Genomic DNA, 26,792 nt, shown 5'->3' with positions numbered 1-26,792 from the left:
TTGTTGTTGAGCAAAAATTGGGCACTAATAGACATAGTAGTTTAGTAAATCCATGCATTAAAGATGAGGATCAAATAAATTTGCTTCGTAGATATTGTGCACACAGTGAGAAGGTTTTGTTGTCTTCAGTTTGGGCAAATGGTATTACGCATGTTGGTCAATGTTTCACAGAAGGAGCATTTGAGTTTCGTACTATTTTATGCTTATGCAATGCAATGTGGGTTTAAATTCAAATATTTGAAGAATGATTCACAACGAATTACTGCTGTATGCTCACATAGAGATGATAGAGGATGTTTGTGGTCTGTGTATGGTAGAGTCCAAAGAGCAAACCAATTTTTCTACCTTAAGAGATGGACTAAGATACATAGTTATGGTGCTGATGTTCGTACTTTAAAAAATCCAAGGCTCAGCTTTGATTTGGTGTCAAATGTTGTATCTGAGCGTGTTAGGGACAGACCACTAACGCGTCCCACTGATGTGGCATATAGTTTCAAGGCAGACTATGGACTTGATATCAGCTACCATGTAGCATGGTTAGGTATTGAGAAAGCGAGAGAGGCTATGCATGGTGATTACTTAACATCGTTTGACCAACTGAGATGGTATGGTGATGCTGTTCAGCATTATAATCCTGGAAGTCATATCAATATTGACTATGATTTGAAGACTAGTCAGTTTAAAAGATTTTTTATAGCATTTGTTGCGTGCATAAATGGCTTCAAATATTGTCACCCTTTGCTTTTTCTTGCTGGAACATTTCTAAAAGGGAGATACAAAGGGTAGTTGCTTGCAGCGACATCTAAAGACGGTAGCCAAGGTTTGTTTAGTTTTTTGATGTGAAGTTTTACATTTGTTTACTTTTTGTGTGTGAGTTGTGACTGTTAATATTGGTTTTGTTTTTAGGATTGTTTCCAGTAGCCTTTGCAATTGTTGATTCGGAGAGTGAATCGAATTGGTCATGGTTTCTATATGAATTGTCAAAAGTAATTGCTGATGATAGACGCATGACATTTGTATCCGATCGTAATCTAGGGCTTTTGGAAGCAATGCCAAAGGCATTCCCATCAGAATATCATGGATGGTGTTTACAACACCTAAAGAATAATTTTAGGGACAAGTTGAAAGGTATGGAGAATGGTTTCAAAGAACACTTAGTACGAAAGTTGGGTGATTGTGCATATGAACCTACTGTGACAGGTTTTCATGCATTACTAGAAGAGTTGAAGAGTGAGGGGAAGCAACGAGCATATAATTTCTTGTCAGGGTTAGAACCAGAACACTGGGCAAATGCTTACTTTAGGTAAATTGTGTACAATTGTGTGTTTCATGGAATATAATGATGGTTATATGTATATTGTTTATATTTTTGTGTTGTTACAACAATGTAAAATGTCACATCAATGTGAAATGTCACATATGGTATTAAATTGTGACAATTTTTGCTGTTATGTGTTAGAGGACAATGATATGACGAGATGACATCCAATGCTGCTGAATCATTCAACAATTGGATTAAAGAAGCACGAAATCTTCCAATAACAAAATTGGTTGATACTATCCGGTATCAAATAATGTGTCAAATGTCAGAGCAAAGGGATATTGCAAACAAGTGGAATGGAATTATTTGCCTTACCTTTGAGACTAACCTCCAAAATTCATTTAATTCTAGTACGTCATGGAATGTGAGTAAAGCTAATGATGATGTGTTCGAGGTGCATTCGTTTCCATCAGTTACGGTTGATGTTGGATGCTGTGTTTGTTCTTCCTACCAGTGGCAAGTCAATGGATTTCCTTGTGAACATGTTGCAGCTATCCAAAGGAGTGCATATAATCTTAATGATTATGTTGAAAAATATTTTCATGTAGAGAATTATAGGGAAGCATATGCAGCGGCTATTTTCCCAATACCATCTGTGGAGAAACCAGATTTTTGCTCTAGCGATTTCATCATATTACCTCTAATTGTAAAATGGCCAGCTGGTAGGCCGAGAAAGAGTAGGATACCATCTCGAGGGGAAAAATTAAGTCAAATCAGGTGTGGCAGATGTGGAAAGATGGGTAGGCACAATCGGAAGTCGTGTAAAGAACCAATACAGAGTTATATTGGTTGATGGGTTGGTGGACATTGTGAATTTCACATTCAGTTTTGAACATTTACAGTGTTTTTTTTTTTTTAGATAAATAAGATACCATTGTGAATGTTACATACATTTGCATTGGATACACATTTTATTAGTTGATACATTGGTGTACTTGTTTTGTATTTCGATACAATTTTTGAATAAGAAAGGATTCATTAATTCTATGCAATTTGTCATTTTGTAGTTTTTCACATTGTGAATGGTCACATTTTGTAGTTTTTTTTTTTTCATTTTGTATATTTATGAAATAGTTTGTTTATCAGTTTTATCAAAACAAAATATTATCTTGTTACATATATACACAATATGTTTCATGGATGGAATATGATATATATTTTTGAACAGATTTGAGGTGTGGTAGATGGAAAAAGATGGGCAACCACAATTAAAGTTGTTAAAGATAAAATAATAGAGTTCATGTGAATATTATGTTGAGTTGTGAGTTTGGTTCATGTGTTGGATATTGTTGTGAATATTATGTTGAGTTGTGAGTATTTATAGTGTAGAATTTGTTTTAGATAAATAATATAGTGCTGTGAATGTTACATACATTTGCATTAGTAAACAATTTAGTAGTTCATGTATGAGTGTACTTGTTGGTGCAAGCTTCTTAATGTGAATTTTCATATTTTGATACAATGTGTCAATAAAAAGTTGATTTGTTCTATGATATTTGTAATTTTGAAGTTTCTTTACATTTTTTTTTTTTTGAAATAGTTTGTTTTGATTTTTTGCAAAATAAAATGTAGAAAAGTTACATATATCCCCAATATGTGTTGACAGGGTGAGCATATGATATACATATGTAAACTTTCACATTGTGTTGTGCTTAACAAACACATATAATGACTAATAATACTCATACACCATGAATAAGACCAAGAAAGAACATTGATATTAAAAGTACATTTCTTGGTAGACAAAATGTATATAGCTATTCATATCAACATCTTTGTGGAATGATTGTTTGCTAACTAAGTTCACATGTTAGTGAGTGGTATATTATATACAAAACATATTGTACTTGGACAAAAGCTGATGTTAACATTGTTTCATCAATACATCAAAAGAAAATGGTAAGGTGTGAAAATATGAAGTCTAGTTCTGAGATGCATCCTCGTTGGTGTCAACAACAAAACTTGGATGGTTTGTTCTTTCAGGATCATTCAGAAATGCTTCAACTAATAGAGCTCTCATAGCAAGCCAAGCTTCCTTGTCCAGCACAGGTTCAATTGGTTCATGAAGGGCATGTTGCCTCATTATGTAGCAAAGTGTAACTCCGCAATTAAGACTGTAGGAGAAAAAAAAAAAAGGAAGAAAGAATCAATATTTTGTTATATTTACATTGGTTGTAGCTACTATGTCAATGAGAATATTAATTGTAAATACTCACAAATTTGGGTCTTGTTGAGGGCATGCATCAACTGATTGCAATGGCTTGACATAATCTGAGGGTGTTAATGTATCTGCCATATCCGATGTGGAGAGTAATTTCTGAATATGTGGTTCGATATATGTTTTCTGCGATTGTGAATATGATTAGATGTGTAGAATGGATAATATTTTAACTACGTTGATATGTAACTCAAGATGTACATTTTTTTATATTATTTAATGAAATATTGAAATTACCACTATGTTTGCTTAAGCTAGGTGTCTGTCTTCAAAACCATCTCTGGGCCTCATTGAATTGTAGTGCTTCCACACTCCATCATCCATGTCGCTCACTACTATGGTCCAATGATACTTAAAGTGGAGTGGAAAGTGCAGATATCGGTACTGATTTGCTTGCTTGATGTGAGGATTAATGAATTTGGTTTGGAGTTCTGCTTTTTCATCTTTAATCATGCTTTGTAAACATTGACAGCACTTTGTTAGTAATTAGTTTTATAAATAAGGGATCAAATTTGTTTTTAATTCAGGATAAAAAAAAATAAAATAACAAATTATACCAAACACAAGCTGTTGAAAGAGAATGATTTGTCAAATTGTTGTGAATCTGTCGTCATTGATTCCTGCTTTCTTCTTAAAATTTCTGCATATGCATCTATTACCTGTATATATTCAATGTTAATGTGATTATGATGTGAATGTTAATATATATAACCTTTAATGGACAATGTACAAAGCACCATACATTGTTTGTTATGGACTTGTCTCGAATTATTGACTCAAGATCGTCATAGAAAACATAAGTCTCCTTGGTGGTTCCTCACCAAACAGTTAACCTACATTTAGAGTTTAGATATAATAAGACAAGGATGGTATGTAAAGACATAGAAGTTGTTTGAAATATGCTTACCTGTAACCTCCATTTTTGTGCATATTCATTATCTTTTGCTTGTCCTGTTCAGATATGATCTTCCAAACCTCATATTTGTTGGACAGCCTAAGCTTATTATGTTTAGGACGCTTGAAGTCTCGAAGCTTGTGCAAATAGCCTTCAAAATCTGGATCTACAATTTCACATTGCTTCTCAATGTCATTTTGTTCCAAATTTTCCAACTTCCTTTTCTGTTTGTCACCCTTTTTGTCTTGATATTCAAAATCAGGCAACTTCAATTCTTTCATTTTTTTGATTTTGATGTGCTTCACCAAAGATGTAGGAGTTTTTTGTGTCTTCTTCTTCAAATTTTGCTTCAGTTCCACATCCAAAGTCTCCTGGTTTATTTGTTGTGTGACAGCATGTACTGCATCATCATCAATTTTATCTTCTAACATAGTTTTCTCAAGTTGGAGTATAGTCTTCTCAATTTGGAGGTCAATTATGGAGTTGCTTTGCCTTTCTATCTTTGCATTCTTATTATCAATTGTATGTTTGACAGTGGACAACTCAATCTGAACTGTTGGATTCTCCTTTTGGTTACATATTAATGTTTCCAGCTCCAAGATGATTTTGTCTTTCATGTCATTTGCTGCCTGCAGATTCCGGTTCTCAATTTGTAGTTTCTTGATGAGGTCTAATGCTTTTTGATGGTCAGCAACCATTTTCCCTATAATGTTATAGCAATCCCGATTGTCCCTTTACTGTTCAATTGTATTCCGAACTCGGTTCCGTGATGTTGGTGGTGGTATACCTTGTTGTCATCCTTTAATTCCACTTGATTGAGTTTTAGGATGTATTGGGCAGAGTTGTTACAGGTTGGTTAGGCTTTGGTTTCAATTCTTTGTTGCCCAGTTTTTAGGAGGTCCGCTCGAGCGGGTCTTCTTGCGCTTGAGTGGAGATTGCACGCTCCCAGTTTTTCGTGTCCCTGCAAAACTTCTGCAGGTGTGATTTTTACGCTCGAGCGGGTTCTTTATGCTCAAGCGGTGGCACTCGAGCGGGTACTTTGGCGCTCGAGCGGGTAGTACCTTTGGGTATAAGTTCTGGAAGGGAAAAATCTACGCTCGAGCAGACTGGTTTTCGCGCTCGAGCAGATGTACTTTATTCTTGTGTCTTGGAGCTCGAGCGGGCCTTATTACGCTCGAGCGGACCTAGTTTTTTGTTCTTGACGCTTGAGCGTTGTGTTCTCCGCTCGAGCAGGAATGTCGTATATCAGTTGGCAGCTAGGCATTTTAAAATCACTTTTTACGTTCTCTCTCTCTCTCTCTCTTACTTTCTAAAAAGCCATTTTGAGAGCTCCTCTCTCTAGAAACTCCCTTCTCTCTAGGGTTTGATCTAGTTAGAGTATTTTCTTTTCCTTCGGCCTTTGTAAGAGTTAGGTGGATCGTCGAGGGCTACGTTTTGATCCGAGTATATTGAGTTTTGGAGCACGTTGAGTTTCTTCATCTTCTTTCCTTAAGCCCCGAATTTGAGGTAGGGATTCCTACTCACTCTTACGGTCTTTGACATAGATTTTTGGTTGTTTTGATAAAGTATTGAAGTTGGGAAATTTTAGGACTTAGGGTTTCAAAATGTGTTAAAGAGGGTTTTGTGATTTTGGGCTCATAATATGTATTTTGGGTTTCAAAATAGTGTTTTTGATGTTGGTTGTTGAAAAATAGACCATTGGGTCAATATTGGGAAATGGGGTAGAAAACCCTAATTGGTTGTATAAATTAATTGGTATGATTAATTTGGGAAAATTGTGGTTATATGGAATTGAATTGAAAATAATGAAATTGGTTCATTACATAATTGAATAGTGGAGTTAGATTTATTAATTGCTCACTTTTGAAAACATTGATATTTTATCTGTTGGAGTTTTTATTATCTGTTTAGAAATAATTGCTTGGGCTACCGTGGAGGGTAGTTTTGATTGTTGTAGACAATGCATGATGATTAGGCAAACTAAAACTAATCAATTGGATATGTCATAGAAGATGACGGTTGATAGAATACATTAACGTTATGTATTGATTGATTGTGTATATAACCTTTGTGTATATACGTTGTGTGTATAGGAGGAGATATGAGATGTACTCCACGGTTTAGGGGAAGATAGGGGATGGACCTCTAAACCGGACGTTGTTTGGGAGGAGATAGGGGATGAACTCCACTGATACAGCTCATATGCTTGTCGGATAATGTGTTGATATAGCTCATATGCTTATCTTTGGAAGTGTTGATATAGCTCATATGCTTATCTTTGGAAGAGTTGATATAGCTAATATGCATATCTGTTAAAATGTGGATACAGCTTGTATGCTCATCTGTTGAGATGTTGATACAACTAATATGTTTATCTATTGTAAAATGGGAAGTGTTTAATATGAGTCATTGTCTCATATAAGTGGTTGGCCAGGTTCTGAGTCGTTGATGTAAATTGTGAAATTGATAAGAAATGGAAATTGAAATGAAACATGAACATAGTGGTCATGAAATGGAAACGGGTTATGAATTAGTTTATGGAAATTGAACATTTGTCAATTGCTAATGTCTTAGTCATTGCTCATACTGTGTTTAGCATATCTCTACTGGGCGTTGGCTCACCTTTTATGGGACATTATTTTCAGGTACAGGTAGTATGCCACCTCCAAGGACATAGCTTGGATGATGATGAGAGTTGAAGACTCTTTTTGTTTATTTTGATGTATTACATGTAAATTCAAGCCAATGGCTTAATATGTAATGAGTTAGCCCTTTTTTTTTTTGTAACCAAGTGTTAACTTGGAAAGCTGTAAGCCCATAGGGCATTTGCTTTTGTTGTTAACATGTAATACAGTTGTAAGAATTACTCTGATGAATAGAAATGGTTAGTTTCTTTTATATCAATGCATGTCTAAAGTGATGGGTTTTATGTATTATTTTGAGGGCGTTACAACTTGGTATCAGAGCGTACCGGGTTCGAATACTTTGGGTATGTGGGAAGTGATTAGTATCACAATGGGTTTGTCTCGCTTGTTAGCGACTTATGTATGACATTATGTGTTTATTTGATAACATGTTTATGTGACTACTTGGGTATGGGATTTGGTTTCTAGGATCTTGATTGGATCCTTGGGTTTCTGTGAGTCTTATTGGAAAAACACTTGATCAATGCTGTTTCTAACCGAAACTCTAGTAACGCCTCGGGACTATCATTATCCGGAAATGAAATTCGTAAGTTCTTATGTGTTTATGTGCTTACGTGGAGTGAATTACAGTTGTCCATGTATTAGGACGCGAGTGTTTAGTTTTGGCACATTTATGAATGTGCTAACGTTCTTCGTTACCTTTATTAGGATGTCATGACGAGGACGTGGTAGACGAGGCAGACGTGGTAGGCAGGAGATGCCTTTATCGGATGATATTCTGGCACAGTAGGAGGGGGTTGGCCAGGCCAATGTGGCCGAGCCAGCAGGTCAGGAGGTTATGGGTGCTTTAGCCCGAGGGATAGCCGATGCTTTGAAGGAGTCTGTGGGTATTTTTCGAGTTGAGAATCCAGTTCAGGCTCCAGTTCAGGCCCAGGTTGTTGAGGCAGGGCCTTCCTTCTTGAAGAGGGAATTTTTTCGGTCCAATCCGGACGAGTTTGTTGGGGATCCGAAGGAGCCACTTAAGGCTGACGAGTGGTTAGAACAGATGGAGAAGACGTTCGAGATGCTCGGCATCGAGGACGGGGCTTTAAAGGTGACCTTGGCATCCTTCCAGCTGAAAGGAGATGCGGGTCTATGGTGGAAGTACGAGAAAGGCAGTGTTGGTGGTGCATGGGAGACGTTTGTAAATGCTTTCCAGGAGAAGTTTTTATCTTCAGCTGCTAGGGAGAAGCAGAGAGAGCAGTTTTGCCAGCTTAGACAGCAGGGCTTGTCAGTGGCCGAGTTTGAGGCTACTTTTACTAGTCTGTCCAGGTTTGCACCTGAACTGGTGGCGTCCGAGGAACGCCGTTGTTTTGAGTTTGAGCGGAAGTTGAGGCATGGACTCAAGTTGAGGGTTGGAGGGTCCTTTATCTGAGAGTACAGACGTTTGGTTGATGCTGCTGCTCATATAGAGATTATGATGCAGGAGGAAGACGAGGGACAAAGAGGCTCCAAGAGGAGCCAAGATGGTCAGAGTGACGGCAGGAGACAGAGGGGTTCTAACCCTCAGCAGTCTCAGGGTGGTTTGGCTAGATCGACCTTTCCAGTACCGAGCGCGGGCTCTGGGAGAGGTAGTCAGGGAGGCTTGACTTGTTTTGCGTGTGGCCAGCTGGGTCACAAGTCTTCGGTTTGCCCGCAGGGCCAGAGTCAGGGTAGGGGCCAGCCTTTGTCTTGCTATCAGTGTGGTCAGCCTGGGCACCTGAAGAGGTTTTGCCCACAGTTGAGTGCAACTTCAAGAGCGTCTGGTTCTAGGCAGATGCAGAGTTATCACCCAGCTCAGTTTGTGCAGGCCTCGAGGGCCAATCCGGGAGCTTCGTCATCCCAGTCAGTGCAGCAGTCTTTTGCTCCTAGAGGTTAGCTGTAACGACCCAGAACCGTATACCATGATTACCAGTAATTAATTAGGTGTTAGTATGATTTAATTGAAGATTATCTGTTGAACTTAGAAGAATATCGGTTGAGATGAGAACTTTGGGACTGAAATTGATGACCGTAATGGGTTCAGAAAACGAAATTGAACACGCCTATGTGATACCGGGAATTTTTAGAGCCATTTGGGAAAATAAATTGAGAACTGAATTTCGTCTGATTCGTTAGGCCATGTTTGGCTCAAAGTTTGGCACAATTCTAGTTCTTGTGTGATATATCTATACATAGATAAGGATGTTGACTCTTTGACTCAAAAAGAAGAAAAGAAAAAAATCTAGAAAGAGAGAGAGAGAGAGGAGAATTCGTGAGAAAAGGGAAAGAAGAAGAGAAAAGGGGTTAAGCTCAAATCTTCTCCAAACTAAGTGGTTAAGGTAAGATTTCCATGAAATTGATTGTTGATTCGTGGTATTTAGCATGTTGAACACAAGATCATGGCTTTAAAATGGTATGATTTATGGTTAATTGGCATTTTTGAAGGAAACCTCCATGGATGTTTCGAAATGAAGCTCTTATGCTCAAGTTTATGATTTTCTATTTTACTCCAAGATTTGAACTTCTATTGTTCCATATGGGTTTTGATTTGAAGTTTTGATGTTGATTTAAGATGGGTTTTAAGTATTTTAGGTCTTAGATTTCATAAATGTGGAAAGTGATTTTGTAAAGAGGAGAATGAAGCTTGGAAGAAGAACCAGAAATTCGGATTTTGCTCTGTACGCTCGAGCGGAGGGAAGCCCGCTCGAGCGGTGAAAACAGCCTCCCAGCAGTTTTGGGACTTTTTACAGTACGCTCGAGCGGCCAAAGTGGCGCTCGAGCGGGAAGGCCTTTTTCAAGAAAACTTTGGGGAAGTTGCAGACTTGATTTTAACATGTTAATTGCATCATTTATCATCTTATGAACATGAAATGAGTATGAATCAAAGTAAAGAAAGATTAGAATGAACATGAAATGAAGTAAAGGAAAGAATGAAGTGCATGAATTACAGGATTTAATGATAATGTATGTTGAGAAATGTGTGATATGTTGATAATTGCAGGTCAAGATTTGAAGACCGTGCATTCGGTTTCGGAAACCCTCTGTGAGTAACATTTCTGTAAAGATATGTTATTATGAACTATGTTTTAAATGTATTACGTTATGCTATGCTTTGAAATGATAATGTTTTCCGTGAACGAATGTCCTAATTTGCGAATCTAGTATGGCATCCATAGATAGTTGGGCCATGGGGGCGGGAACATGCAGGCCCATGCGTCACGAGTCATGGGGAACGGCATGGAAGGACAAGCCCATGACTAGTTACGAGATCTCGTAGACTGTTGACTGATAGACTATTATGAAAGGTTCTGTGGAGTGTGCCATTACGTATGTTCTTATGATGACTGATGACTGATATATGTTTATGATTGATCTATTGTGGATTTATGAAAATGTCGGACTTCGTTCACTAACCTCTTTACTGTTATGTTACTTGCTGAGCTCTAGCTCATTGTTTGTAATTATGTATTATAGGTGAGCATTCTGGAAGTCAAGCCTAGGCGGAGTCCGAGCCGAGCCGCCGTTTTGAAGCCTATCCGGTGTTTTGGTGCCTCTGAGTTGGGGCTAGGCCTAGGAAGGCCGTTAGGAAGCTTAGTTTTGGTTGTGCATATGGCGTGAGCCTATGTTTTGTACATGAATTTTGATTATATGTGATGTAATGTAGTGGGTAAATTAACATTTTTGGCATGTAATGTATGTTCATATAAATGCACAGCTCTTTGGACTATTAGTGGTTATTGTTTTCGCTTCCGCGAGCCCCTTTTATTTATGTTTTGTATAGCAAGGCCTGTGGTAATCTAGGATTACTGGCCGGTCTCGTTGCCAAACTTCTAGGGGCGAGTTTGGGGCGTGACAGAGTGGTATCAGAGCGCACGAGTTAATTTACCCACACACGTGTCCATCAGAGCTGTAGGGTGTCATAGAAAAGAAATAGAGCATGGCATATACGTGTGCAGGTGTGTGTGTGTGTTTGAAAGAGAAAGAAACGAGAATTGTATGATGAGGCAACAGAAGAACTGTTATGTGAAAATGAGATGTTGTATTTTCTATGGGTTCTATAGACCAATGGAAGACGCCAATGCAAGAAATGCAGATGAGACAGAACCTTCTGATGCTAGAATGACTCGGTTAGAAAGAATGGTTGAAGCTCTGACTGGATTGGTTAGACAACAGCTAGAACAAAACCAACAACCACAACAAAGACAACCTTTTCCACCACCTCCTCCACCACCTGTTCAAGTGGAACCGATCAATTATGATGACATCATTACAATGACACAGAAATACAAGAAATTGAAACCGCCAGAATTTGCAGGAGGTATTGAGCCATTACAAGCAGAGGCATGGGTACTTGAGACTGAGAAAATTTTTGAAGTGTTTCCATGTAATGATACATATAAAGTTCTATTAGCCACATTCATTGAAGGAAGAAACGAGAAGATGGTGGATGCTCATTCGAGATATGAACAGGGACTTGACATGGGATCGATTCAAAGGAATGTTTTATGAAAAGTATTTTCCACAATGCATGCGAGATAGAAAAGTATCCGAATTTGAGCAGTTGAAGCAAGGTACAATGTCAGTAGCGGAGTATGAAAGTAAGTTTACCGAATTAGCTCGTTATGCTCCTCATATGGTTGATACAGAATACAAGAAAGCAAGGAAATTTGAGGGCGGCCTACATGTTGAAGTCCTTGACCGGGTAAATGTATTGAAATTAGAAAAATATGTTGATGTACTTGACAGAGCCTTGATGGCTGAAACAAATATTGCTATCTTGAAAATGTCCAAGTCTATGAGTTCCTGGTGATGCCGTTTGGGCTCACCAATGCACCCGCAGTCTTTATGGACTTGATGAACCGGATCTTTCAGGAATTCTTAGATCGATTTGTAGTCGTTTTCGTGGACGATATTCTTATCTATTCGCCTTCTGAGGAGGAGCACGAGGAACACTTGAGAGTGGTGCTTGATTTGCTTAGAGCCCATAGGCTGTATGCCAAGTTTGGAAAATGTGAGTTCTGGCTAGGAGAGGTCAAATTCTTAGGCCATGTGATATCCGGGGAAGGGGTGTCTGTTGATACATCCAAGGTAGAGGCAGTGCAAGATTGGGCACAGCCTAAGAGTGTGTTTGAGATCCGCAGTTTTTTGGGATTAGCTGGGTATTACCGTCGGTTTGTGAAAGATTTCTCCAGGCTAGCTTCGCCGCTGACGAGATTGACGCAAAAAGGGGTCAAGTTTGTGTAGAGTGAGACTTGCGAAAAGTCGTTCCAAGAATTGAAGGTTAGCTTGACCACCGCTCCGGTTTTGATTATTCTGGAGAGAGGGTTGGGTTATGCGGTTTATTGTGATGCCTCACGAGAGGGTTTAGGTTGTGTGTTGATGCAAGAGGGGAAAGTGGTAGCTTATGGCTCACGTTAGTTGAAAATACACGAGAAGAATTACCCTACACACGACCTAGAGTTAGCAGCAGTGATCTTTGCCTTGAAGATTTGGAGGCACTACCTTTATGGTGAGAGGTTCGAGGTGTTCTCGGACCACAAGAGTTTGAAGTACCTGTTTACACAGAGAGACTTGAATTTGAGGCAGAGGAGATGGATGGAGTTCATTGAGGACTATGATTTTGAGTTGCACTATCACCCGGGAAAGGCCAATGTTGTGGCCGATGCCCTTAGTAGGAAATCCATTAGTGATGTAGCTTGTATAGCCATCCGGGAATGGGAGATGTTGGGTGCACTTGGCGAGTTTGATTTGCTTCTGGGCGAATCTGTTGAGGTTGCGGCCTTGTTTTCTATTGTTGCGCAGCCTACACTTGTGACACGAGTGTTAGAAGCACAGAGAGGTGACCTTGAGGTAGAATCCCTCCGAGAGAAGATCTCAAATGGGAAGGTTGAGAAGGGTTTGACAGTGTATCCTGACCTGAGTGTGAGATACTGAGACTGTTTGTTTGTGCCGGAGTCTTGCCGAGAGGAAGTATTTCAAGAGTTCCATCATTCACGCCTTGTGGTACATCCGGGAGGCACTAAGATGTATCGGGATTTGGGACGCCAATTTTGGTGGCGGGGTATGAAGAGAGATGTGGCTGTTTTCGTATCGAAATGCCTTACTTGCCAGCAAGTGAAGGCCGAGCATCAGAGGCCAGCGGGTTTGTTGCAACCCTTGCCTATTACCGAGTGGAAGTGGGAGCATGTCACTATGGACTTCGTTGTAGGTCTTCCAAGGACTCAGCGGGGTAGTGATGCCATTTGGGTGGTATTAGACCGGTTGACTAAGTCGGCGCACTTCATTCCTATGCGCGTGCAAGATTCGATAGATCATCTCGCCGACTTGTATATTCGGGACATAGTGAGATTGCACGAGGTCCCAGTGACGATCGTCTCAGATAGAGATCCTCGTTTTACTGCTAGGTTGTGGCAGAGTTTACAGAGTGCCTTGAGCACTAGGTTGACCTTTAGTACGGCTTATCATCCTCAGACTGACGGGCAGTCCGAGCGTACTATTTAGATCCTTGAGGATATGCTTCGAGGTTGTGTCCTTGACTTTAGTGGGACGTGGGAGAGGCACTTGCCCTTGGTGGAGTTTGCCTACAACAACAGTTTTCAGTCTAGCATCGGTATGGCACCGTTTGAGGCCTTGTATCGCCGACTGTGTAGGTCTCCAGTGTGTTGGGCCGAGGTGGGTGATGCACCTTTGTTGGGTCCGGAGTTGGTTAGGGAGACGACGGAGAAAGTTGAGCTTATCCGTAAGAGGCTTGTTACAGCCCAGAGTCGCCAAAAGAGTTATGCCGACCGTAGGAGGAGGCCTTTGGCGTTTGAGGTAGGTGATCATATTTTCTTGAAAATATCACCTAGGCGAGGTTTGATGAGGTTTGGGAAGAGTGGGAAGTTATCCCCTCGGTTTATTGGTCCCTTTGAGATCCTTGAGAGGATTGCCGAGGTTGCTTATCGTTTAGCTTTACCGCCGCAGTTGTCCGGAGTGCATGACGTGTTTCATGTGAGTATGCTTCGGAAGTATGAGCCGGATCCGTCCCATGTGTTAGATTAGACCGACTTGGAGGTAGATGAGGATGCCTCGTATGAGGAGAGACCGGTTCGGGTCTTGGATAAGCGAGATCAAGTCCTGCGTGGCAAGACCATTCCTTTGGTGAAGGTTTTGTGGAAACATCACGAAGTGGAGGAAGCCACTTGAGAACGTGAGTTAGAAGTCCACGAGAAATATCCGGACTTGTTTGTTGATGTGTAACCATGTATTGGTAATTTTGTAATATCGTTGAACTTTAAGAACATTGTATGTGTCTTAAGTTGTAAAACATTGTGAATGTTTTGGTTAATGGAAGTTTGTTTTAACATTGTGTATGTTAAGTATATTGTGGAAATGCAAGCATGATGATAATGTTGCATGTATTATGGAATTGTGGAAAATGAGTTGAAATTGGTAAATTTCAAAAGAATGCATGTTGATAATGCAGGTTGTTATGAATAATGTGTTATGCCTCTTGAAAAGAGATGGGATTGACCGGTAATGGGTCGGGTGGTTTAATATTATGTTGTGATAATGTTGGAAATTGAGAAAATCTTGTTTTTGAAAAACTTGTATTTAATTTCGGGGACGAAATTCTTTAAGGGGGGGAGGTTATAGCGATCCCGGTTGTCCCTTTACTGTTCTGTTGTATTCCAGACTCGGTTCAGTGATGTTGGTGGCGGTATACCTTGTTGTCATCCTTTAATTCCACTTGATTGAGTTTTAGGATGTATTGGGCAGAGTTGTTACAGGTTGGTTAGGCTTTGGTTTCAATTCTTTGTTGCCCAGTTTTTAGGAGGTCCGCTCGAGTAGGTCTTCTTGCGCTCGAGCGGAGATTGCACGCTCCCAGTTTTTCGTGTCCCTGCAAAACTTCTGCAGGTGTGATTTTTACACTCGAGCGGGTTTCTTTACGCTCGAGCGGTGGCGCTCGAGCGGGTAGTACCTTTGGGTGTAAGTTCTGGAAGGGGAAAATCTACGCTCGAGCGGACTGGTTTTCGCGCTTGAGCGGATGTACTTTATTCTTGTGTCTTGGAGCTCGAGCGGGCCTTATTGCGCTCGAGCGACCTAGTTTTTTGTTCTTGACGCTCGAGCGTTGTGTTCTCCGCTCGAGCGGGAATGTCGTATATCAGTTGGCAGCTGGGCATCTTAAAATCACTTTTTACATTCTCTCTCTCTCTCTCTCTCTCTTACTTTCTAAAAAGCCATTTTGAGAGCTCCTCTCTCTAGAAACTCCCTTCTCTCTAGGGTTTGATCTAGTTAGAGTGTTTTCTTTTCCTTCGGCCTTTGTAAGAGTTGGGTGGATCGTCGAGGGCTACGTTTTGATCCGAGTATATTGAGTTTTAGAGCACGTTAAGTTTCTTCATCTTCTTTCCTTGAGCTCCGAATTTGAGGTAGGGATTCCTACTCACTCTTATGGTCTTTGACATAGATTTTTGGTTGTTTTGATAAAGTGTTGAAGTTAGGAAATTTTGGGACTTAAGGTTTCAAAATGTGTTAAAGAAGGTTTTGTGATTTTGGGCTCATAATATGTATTTTCGGTTTCAAAATGGTGTTTTTGATGTTAGTTGTTGAAAAATAGACCATTAGGTCAATATTGGGAAATGGGGTAGAAAACCCTAATTGGTTGTATAAATTAATTGCTATGATTAATTTGGGAAAATTGTGGTTATATGGAATTGAGTTGAAAATAATGAAATTGGTTCATTACATGGTTGAATAGTGGAGTTAGATTTATTAATCGCTCACTTTTGAAAACATTGATATTTTATCTGTTAGAGCTTTTATTATCTGTTTAGAAATAATATCTTGGGCTACCGGTAGAGGGTAGTTTTGATTGTTGTAGACAATGCATGATGATTAGGCAAACTAAAACTAATCAATTGGATATGTCATAGAAGATGACGGTTGATAGAATACATTAACGTTATGTATTGATTGATTGTGTATATGACCTTTGTGTATATACGTTGTGTGTGTGGGAGGAGATATGGGATGTACTCCACGGTTTAGGGGAAGATAGGGGATGGACCTCTAAACCGGACGTTGTTTGGGAGGAGATAGGGGATGGACTTCACTGATACAGCTCATATGCTTGTTAGATAATGTGTTGATATAGCTCATATTCTTATATTTGGAAGTGTTGATACAATTCATATGCTTATCTTTGGAAGAGTTGATATAGCTAATATGCATATCTGTTAAAATATGGATACAACTTGTATGCTTATCTGTTGAGATGTTGATACAACTAATATGTTTATCTATTGTAAAATGGGAAGTGTTTAATATGAGTCATTGTCTCATATAAGTGGTTGGCCAGGTTCTGAGCCGTTGATGTAAATTGTGAAATTGATAAGAAATGGAAATTGAAATGAAACATGAACATAGTGGTCATGAAATAGAAATGGGTTATGAATTAGTTTATGGAAATTGAACATTTATCAATTGCTCATTTATCAATTGCTAATGTCTTAGTCATTGCTCATACTGTGTTTAGCATATCTCTACTGGGCGTTGGCTCACCCTTTATGAGACATTATTTTCAGGTACAGGTAGTATGTCACCTCCAAGGACATAGCTTGGATGATGATGAGAGTTGAAGACTCTTTTTGTTTATTTTGATGTATTACATGTAAATTCAAGCTAAGGGTTTAATATGTAATGAGTTAGCACTCTTTTTTTTGTAACCAAGTGTTAACTTGGAAAGCTGTAAGCCCATAGGGCATTTGCTTTTGCTGTTAACATGTAATACAGTTCTAAGAATTACTCTAATGAATAGAAATGGTTAGTTTCTTTTATATCAATGCATGTCTAAAGTGATGGGTTTTATGTATTATTTTGAGGGCGTTACAAATGTTGTCCTGAGCAACCTTTGACACAATGACTTGATGCACCCCATATGCATGTAGATATGCAAGAGTCTCTGCACCTTCCTCAATATTGGCTTCATTATGTTCATTGCTCTGAAATTCTGTTTCATTGCCAAACTCTGTATCAAATGCCTCATCAATGTCATCCTCTTGTATGCTCATGTCCATTTCTTCCTCAATTTTGACTTCATGATGAATAATACTCTCAGGTGCATCTTTTTGATTCTCCTCATCCCGAATTATTGTTTGTGCCAACAGTGTGCTCTCAGGGTCTGTCAGTATGAGTTTCTCTATATAAACCTAGTAATAGAGATTACTGTTAGTTTTAGCACAATAAATAATATTATTCACATTGGATAATGTTGGTGTCTAACCTCATCATCATTGATTAACGAGAAAGACAAATTCTTCACATTCTTGTGAAGTTTTGTTAGATTCCATTTGAGAAATCGAGGTGCTGCATTTTGCAAAATTGGTTCCACTATTTTGGTACGCTCACACAGCCAATACTACATAAAATGTAACAAATTGTCAACTATATGATTGAACATTTTCAATGTAAGATGAAAATTAGAATACAAACATTCACAATGGGAAGACTTATACTTCAACTATGAATGTCAAAACAAAACCTTGACAATGTGACTCAAGATAATCAATGTAATATGGAAAACAAACTCCAAACATTCACAATTTGAAGATTCATACTTCAAACACAAATGTTAGCAATATGACAATTCACTCAATGTAATCAATGAAATGTCAAAACAAATTTCAAATACTAACAATGGCATTTTGAGTCTATTGGAATATCAACAATATAGCTCAACATAATCAATTTGACAATAAAACTAGACTCCAATCATTTACAATGTGAAGATTCACACTTGGAATAGAAATGTCAACAATGGAATATCAATAATGAGATTCAACATAATCAATATAACATGGATAACAAACTCTAAATATTTACAATGAGAAGATTCATACTTCAAACACAAATGTCAACAATGGAATCTTGACAATGTGACCATTCACCTAACATCATCAATGTGATGTGAATATTGAAATATGAAGTATATGATTGAACATTCTCAATGTAAGATGAAAATTAAACTCCAAACATTCACAATGGGAAGACTTATACTTCAAACATGAATGTCAAAACAAAATCTTGACAATGTGACTCAACATAATTAGTTAATATGCATGTCAAAAAAAAATTATGATTATAAACTAAGGTGAATGTATCGTTTTAGACGTACACATTAATAGTTATGTGAGTGAAAGTAGTATTACATACCATTAAAGCCATAACACAGCCAGTCACTCGTTCTGGACGTTGATGATGAAGTTCAATGGAATTCATTAATATGGACTTGATAGTTTCTGCCCAATCATATTCCCTCATCTTGTCCAAATGCTCCATGTGTTGATAGTATGCCCATCCAATTGTCTCGCCAGTTGTGGAATAAAAGAGCTTTAAACAAGCATACAAACTTATCAACCTAGCAACCTCCTCATTATCTGATTTCTTTCTCCCAACCAATGCATCTTCGATCAAAGATTGGATATTTTTCGATGTAAGCCTCTGTGTGTCCTTGCACTTCTTGCCAATAAGTCCAAATGTTTGTTTCGAACCATATGCAGTTTCCATTGGCACAAATCCGCAGTCTATTCCAAAAATTAATTTGATGTCATGTGCAGACAATTTGACAGATTTGGGGCCAATTTTGAAACAATTTGATGCAGGGTTGTATGTCTCTATGATCTTTGCTATCATATCGTCATATTTCATGCATGATGATAGTTCAATTTTTGTGTTTATCAGTGCATCAAACATCATCCAAAATGGAGTTCTCTTCAAACATTTCAGCTGCCCATCAGTGAACTTCGTTGTTGACATCAACTTTACCAAGCCAGTCATGTTTGAACGGTAGTTCACTTTGTTCATATCGACGTTGGGTTTCACATCAGCTGGAACTGTCTCTTCCTCATGGGTTTCTTCTTTTTTTTTATTTTTGTCTTTAGTGTTGATATAACATCTGTCAAGAAAATGTTAAACAAAAATAGACCAAGACATTAAAAGGAATGAGTAATTAACAATGCTATTAAAATGAATATTGATGAGAACCAAATTTCATAGCATCACTCATAGATAATATCTAAAGAATTAGAGAATATGACAGCATCTAAAAATGTGAACATTCATACTTGAAATACAAAATGTCAACCATGGAATATCGATAATGTGACTCGACATAATCAATGTACCATGCATAACAAACTCCAAACATTCACAATGAGAAGATTCATGCTTCAAACACGAATGTCAATAATGGAATCTTGACAATGTGACCATTCACTCAACTTAATCAATGTGACATGAAAATTAGACTCAAAATACTAAAAATGAGAAAATTCCTACTCAAAAACAATTACCACATTATTGTGAATGAAAAATGTGAATATTGGAATATCAACTATATAATTGAACATTTTCAATGTAACGTGAAAATTAGACTCCAAACATTCACAATGTGAACATTCATACTTGAAACACAAAATGTCAACGATGGAATATCGATAATGTGACTCAACATAATCAATGCAACATGCATAACAAACTCTAAACATTCACAATGAGAAGATTCATGTTTCAAGCACGAATGTCAATTATGGAATCTTGACAATGTGACCATTCACACAATATAATCAATGTGGCGTGAAAAATATACTCAAAATACTAACAATGAGAAAATTCCTACTCAAAAACAATTAGCACATTATTGTGAATGAAAAATGTGAATATTGGAATATCAACTATATAATTGAACATTTTCAATGTAACCTGAAAATTAGACTCCAAACACTCACAATGTGAACATTCATACTTGAAACACAAAATGTCAACCATGGAATATCGATAATGTGATTCAACATAATCAATGCAACATGCATAACAAACTCTAAACATTCACAATGAGAAGATTCATGCTTCAAACACGAATGTCAATAATGGAATCTTGACAATGAGACCATTCACTCAACATAATCAATGTGGTGTGAAAATTAGACTGAAAATACTAACAATGAGAAAATTCCTACTCAAAAACAATTAGCACATTATTGTGAATGAAAAATGTGAATATTGGAATATCAACTATATAATTGAACATTTTCAATGTAACATGAAAATTAGACTCCAAACATTCACAATGTGAACATTCATACTTGAAACACAAAATGTCAACCATGGAATATCGATAATGTGACTCGACATGATCAATGTAAAATGGATAACAAACCTAAACATTTACAATGAGAAGATTCTTGCTTCAAACATGAATGTCAATAATGGAATCTTAACAATGTGACTATTCACTCAACATAAGCAATGTGGCATGAAAAATATACTCAAAATACTAACGATGAGAAAATTTGTACTAAAAAATAATTAGCACATTATTTTGAATAAAAATGTGAACATTGGAATATCAACTATGTGACTGAACATTTTCAATGTAATATGAAAATTAGACTCCAAAATGTCATACTTGAAACACAAAATGTCAACGATGGAATATCGATAATGTGACTCAACATAATCAATGTAATATGCATAACAAACTCTAAACATTCACAATGAGAAGATTCATGCTTCAAACACGAATGTCAATAATGGAATCTTAACAATGTAACCATTCACTCAACATAAGTAATGTGGCGTGAAAAATAGACTCAAAATACTAACAATGAGAAAATTTGTACTAAAAAACAATTAGCATATTATTTTGAATAAAAATGTGAATATTGAAATATCAACTATATGATTGAACATTTTCAATATAATATAAAAATTAGACTCGAAACATTCACAATGTGAACATTCAAACTTGAAACACAAAATGTCAACCATGTAATATCGATAATGTGACTCGACATAATCAATGCAAAATGCATAACAAACTCTAAACATTCACAATGAGAATATTCATGCTTCAAACACGAATGTCAATAATGGAATCTTGACAATGTGAACATTCACTCAATATAATCAATGTGACGTGAAAATTAGACTCAAAATACTAACAATGAGAAAATTCCTACTCAAAAACAATTAGCACATTATTGTGAATGAAAAATGTGAATATTGGAATATCAACTACATAATTGAACATTTTCAATGTAATCTAAAAATTAGACTCCAAACATTCACAATGGGAAGACTTATACTTCAATCATGAATGTCAAATGAAAACCTTGACAATGTGAGTCAACATAATCAATGTAACAGGGATAAGAAACTCCAAATATTCATAATGAGAAGATTCATATTTCAAACACAAATATTAGTAATGTGACAATTCACTCAACATAATCAATGAAATGTTAAAACAAATTCCAAATACTAACAATGGTGTTTTAAGTCTATTGTAATCTCAACAATATGAATGAACATAATTGTTCTAGCAATGGAAATAGACTACAATCATTTACAATGTCAACATTCATACTTGAAACACAAAATGTTAACAATGGAAAACAGAATTTCAAACATTCACAATGAGAAACAGAGCATTCATAAACATTCCTAAATGTTGAGTCCCTAAACACTAAAGCTGAAAAACAGAGCATTCATAAATGTGACATGAAAAACAAAGCATTCATAAAGAAGAAAATTATAATTTGTAATTTTCAAAGGCTAAATGTCGAATCAATAAACATTAAACATTAAACATTGAAATGTGAATATTCAGATTTTAATGAAAGAATATGAACTACTGGATTTAATGTCAGAAAATAGTATAAAATTGAAGAAAACAACTTACTTTTGTTCACCATTGCAGATATCGATTGGAGTGAGGATCGTTGTTGCCAGAATGAACAGTTATCGGCGATCTCGGTTGCCGTAATGGATTGTTCTTGGCAATCAATGTTGCCGGAATGAACAGTACTTCATGATTTTTGTTGCTGGAATGAACAGGACTCGCCAATCGTAAGGTTTTGGTCGAAGAAGAAGGAGTTCAACGTTAGGGTTCTAATTTGGGGGAAAACAAAATTGTTGAGTTGAAAGAAAAAAGGCGCCTATGATCTGATATGAACATAAGGGTAATATCGTCTTTTTACCTAGGACAGGACTAAGTGGAATATTAAAATAAATTTTGGACTAATTGGAACATAAGTAATCAAAGATGGATTTATGGAAAAAGCTCCCTAATAATAATCAAGAACTCAAATTAATTCATGGCTTCAATATACACCAATCTCACATTCTAAACAATTTTATGAAATATTTTTTTAATAATACTAGAGATCCCAAAAAAAAATAATTAAAAATTTTATCAACTATCTTAAATAAATCTGAATCTTACATAAAATAGATCCCACAATGTTGGCTTTTTAGCCTTTGAAGGTTAATAATGTAATTTTAAGTGTACCAGTAAGGATTAATCAGTCCTTACAAAATATTAATTGCTAACCAATTATCAGACGATTGTGTTTAGTTCTCTCAGCCTCAATGAAGATGACTTTTACTAGTGGCTTATTTAGGAGAATTCAGTAAATAACAACAAGTGAAGAATAATTTCAAAATTTGAATTTCAACGATCTGACCCAACCTCGTAAAGGTTTACAGCAACAAGCTATTTAAAACTGCTCATAGGAATGAAGTGCAGTACAAGAATTGAAGTGCAGAAATGTAAAGAACTGTAAAAACTGGAAGGAAAAACGAAGTAAATAAAGGTGGTGTTTGGGAAGTAAGTTTTTTGGTTTTTTTGTTTTTTTCACTAAAAGACAAATTAGTTACAAAACCAAAAAAACTAATCCAAACAAAATATCACATCAAACCCCATAATTATTTCATTTTTTCTCTCACAAACATCACATCCAACCACAAAAAAACTCAACTATCTTCCCAAACACAATTTTTTTTTTCTCCAATAATATCCTACAACTAAAAAAAACCTACAAAAAAACCCATTTCCTAAACACCCACAAACTGATTTTTTGATCTGAGTCTGGATCCTTCATTCTAGGGCCTTCTCTGCTATTTATATTTTACTATGATAACCATCGAAGTAGGCTTTCAACCGTCAAAATGTCCTCTCCATGATTGCTGAACATGCTTTCTCACAGTCAGTCCCACTACGCCACTCTTGCAGTTAGGCTTTCCTCCTGATTTTGAATTTAAACTTTGTGAGTAATTGTTAGGCCACATCATCTTGTATTTTTCTGTTGATCCAGTACTACGCAGATCCATGATTACCAATACTAACTGCTACGTGTTTGACTTCGATTAAAGACTTGAATTAACTCCCCATGTTGTCCTCATCTTGCCACATGTTAAGCTGTGATTGGCCTATACAAAATATGCAGCCAACATTACCCCTCACACTAATATACCCAATACTTGGTGATATTAGTGAACTAGTGCAATCCACCCACGTTCTAAGACATGCATGGACTCTGTGTATTCTGGTAGCATAACCGCTTTTTGAATAATGAAGCTGTGAACTTCATTAAATCCTTGTATCTTGCACTTCCACTCTTTGAGTACACGAAAAGACTGGTACATCCCCAATGGCCAATCACACATTCTCCTACATTGATCGAGCATACGAGGAGTCTATAGAAGATGATTATAGGCCTCGAAAGGATCTCAATGCATTTATTGATTACACCTATCCGCCTCCATTTATACAAGTTATGAAAGATTTTACAACCAACCTTTAGACCCAAAGTTTGCCAACTACGAACCCTTGGATCAAGCATTTGCAAAAATGGATCTTGGAAACTTTTCTTCTGCCTCACTATCCTCTGCATGGGACACAACTGCTTCTTTCTCTGCCCCACCACCTTCTGCATGGGATACATCTGCTCTTTCTTCCTCCAGGTTTATTGGCTGGGGAAGTTAGCCAGAACTTGATAAATCCAAACTAAGAGAGCGAATTCACTATCGATTCGTCAAATTCGTTGATCCTCTATCTGTTTCTCCTTCTGCTCGGAGCTCAGTGGTTTATCCCTATGTACCCATTGATCACCGACGTAGTCTGGAGGACAACTTACTTGTGGCTTGGTACACATCTTCTATGCCCACGAAGATAGTGCGAGCAACTCTTTGTCTAAAGAAAGCACAAGGATACAATCCGTCATTCTTGGCCAGGAAGGCAAAATTTTGCTCTTCTGACTGGCTTGAATGTGTGAATAATCCCCAGTTCCCCTCTTCCTTTAAGATGGACCCTCCTGCACCTTCTCTTCCTCAGAACCCTCACTGGATGGAGGAACTAAAACTTACTCTCTTCGAGAATCAGTTTCTTCATTCCTACCAACCTCCAGATTTTCAAACTATATTTGAGTGATACCAAGCTCAACTTTTGCTTGTAGCCTTTTCTCACTTGCCCTTCAATGTTCTTAGAGATGAGACTCCTCTCAAGAACTTTCGATGAGCATGTGACATTATGACTCGGGGTCATGTTCTCAACCCCATTGCTCAAGCAAAGCTTTAGGCTTTTTTGGATCAACTTCCGCTTCTTCCCCATTGGTACCAAATTTCTTTGGCTACCGCTAATTCTTTGGACAAAATCTCGGCCAAACAAATTCAAACCTAGTACGAGGCAGAGAATCTTATTGACGAATATAATGACTTTAAGAATAAGGATTCTACATACTGGGATGATCTAGAGATGGACAAAATGGAACAAGGATTAAAGGAGATAAAGTTCGAAATGAAAGCTGAACAGCTTTTTTGTCAAATAAGAACATATCAGCTATAGCAACCCAGCTTGGATAGGATAAAGGACAGAATAAAGAAGGAACATAAATTCATTAACCACTGTTGGGACAAATTTCATGACCTTGTTATGTTTTTTATTCCTTATTTTTATGAGGTTGAATTTGTAGCCAAGAAGGCTTTCTAATGTAATTATTCACATATCAATAAAGCTAGGTTTTTCTTTCTTTATTCAGCATGATCTGGTTTTATGTTCTAATTCTATGCTTGGTTATATGATTGATGTGACATTGCTTCTTACTATGTTCACAAAAAACTTCGAATCAATCAATCTCACTCTCAAAGTGTGGAAACGGAATTTTTTCTCAAGGAAGACAACTTTTGCCCTAAACTTCACATTCCAATTACATAATTAACATAATTTGCATAACCAATCTGCTTCGAATTTAAACATTTTTGCTTCAAAGAACAGTCTACGTGCTTCGAAGTATGGAAACTTCCCTCAATAATTATATTGCCTACTTCTTAAAGAGTGAGCCTTTTTGGGTTTCGTCACTACTTGACCAAATACTAGTTTTGTAATGTTTGTTTACCTTAAAGTTCAAAATATCAAGCATGAACCATGTTCCTACAAAAGGCTCCTTCGAAGGACTTCATCCCTCATTGAAAACCTAAAAGCATGCTTTTAAGTCTTTCGAATCAAATTAATCTCAATTACTCTTGAATTTTGGACATGATTCTTGTTTCGAAATCAGTTGCTTGCTCCTGAAACCGTTTGACAATCAGGCTTTGAAGCTAGCCTCTTATTTTAAAGACCTATAGAAACTTCGAAGCCAAATACACTTTGCCAAGCTGGATACTCAACATATGTTTCCCTCGAGAAACTCTCTTCATTTTAAATTTGGGACCCATCCATATTTTAAAATAAGGGTTTTAGTTTCATATGGACCCAAACCATAAAATAATCATTTCGGATCCACCTGACCCACTCAACTTGTTCGGGTAACTTTTAGACAGAAAGGTTTAAAAACCCTCTCCCTTCATGCTTTTATCGTACTCGTTTGTCAAATACACAAACCCTTTCATTTCTACTACTTTCTCCTCCTCTTTACTCTTTTCTCAGCTTCATCCTCCAAAAAATCTTGCTAATGGCTTCTTTTTTCCTAAAAGTACCAGTTGTGGAGCGCGTAAGTCCATCTTTGGCTTTAAAGAGGTGTATCGACGAGGAGATATCCAAGCTCAAAACTGGTGAACCGAGTGCCATAGATGGTCGCCTATTTATTCCTTGCCATAATGAACAACAGGAATACGTCTTGGGACCCATCTTCAGAGAAGCCCCAGCTCAGCTTCCTGCTTTGTATCCTTATCTAGAGGATCACTGCCTGCTATATGAAGGAGGGTTTGATTGGGGAAGCTAGAGGTTAAATCGTCCCCACCGCTACTGGCCCACATTGAGGATTGAATGAGAGGAGTGGTATGACAGAGTTGTGCCAGCCAAAGAATTGGATCTACAAGAGCTCTGTATCCTTGATGCCCTTCGCCTTTCCAGGTTCATTATTCTTAAGGATCCTTTTTTGATTCCTACAGCTCTTTGTTTCTAGAATTCGGATTTTAATTTTTTTTTTCAGTTTCAATGTGGTATGATGGCCCCCACCATTCTTGATATTTGCTATCTCTTAGGGCTCTCACCACTTGGTGCTCCCTTTTCGCCTAGTTACCCAAACACTCCGGTCAACTTTATCATCCCATCCTTGGACTCTTCCTTCAGTGATTTTGTAAAAATTGAGAACAAGAAGGCAGGTCATGTAAGTGATCGAGAATTATTTTTCTTCATTCTGTACTGGTTATGCAAATTTCTCTTTTACACTTCATCTCAGCGGATTATGCCTGAGTTTGCCTCACTTGCCAAGGTTCTTGCCTCGAAGAAGAGGATAGCCTTGGCTCCTTATGTTTTAGGCTATGTTTATAGAGCTTGCTCCCAATTTTATTAGAAACCTCTGGATGTCAACCAAGGTGGCCCTCTATGGGTATTAGAACTCTGGCTCTTCGCATATTTCACTGGTCTACATTCCAAGTGCTTGAGATTTTTGGTGC

The 26,792-nt window shown here is 37.5% G+C and overlaps 1 protein-coding gene across 1 annotated transcript; it reads left to right on the top strand.

The window, feature by feature from the left end:
- Positions 1-1,478: 1,478 nt before the first annotated feature.
- Positions 1,479-2,114, top strand: LOC114305255 (uncharacterized). Its single transcript, XM_028250339.2, has one exon. It carries the CDS (start codon positions 1,479-1,481, stop codon positions 2,112-2,114), a length of 636 nt encoding a protein of 211 aa, XP_028106140.2.
- Positions 2,115-26,792: the final 24,678 nt, after the last annotated feature.

This window comes from Camellia sinensis, chromosome 3, assembly GCF_055761805.1.
Source record: "Camellia sinensis isolate YWXY chromosome 3, ASM5576180v1, whole genome shotgun sequence".
Lineage (NCBI taxonomy): Eukaryota > Viridiplantae > Streptophyta > Magnoliopsida > Ericales > Theaceae > Camellia > Camellia sinensis.
This window is presented reverse-complemented; position numbering and strand designations above follow the sequence as displayed.

Coding starts and splice junctions, on each gene's coding strand:
- LOC114305255 (XM_028250339.2), top strand. CDS start 1,479: ATGACATCCAATGCTGCTGAATCATTCAACAATTGGATTAAAGAAGCA.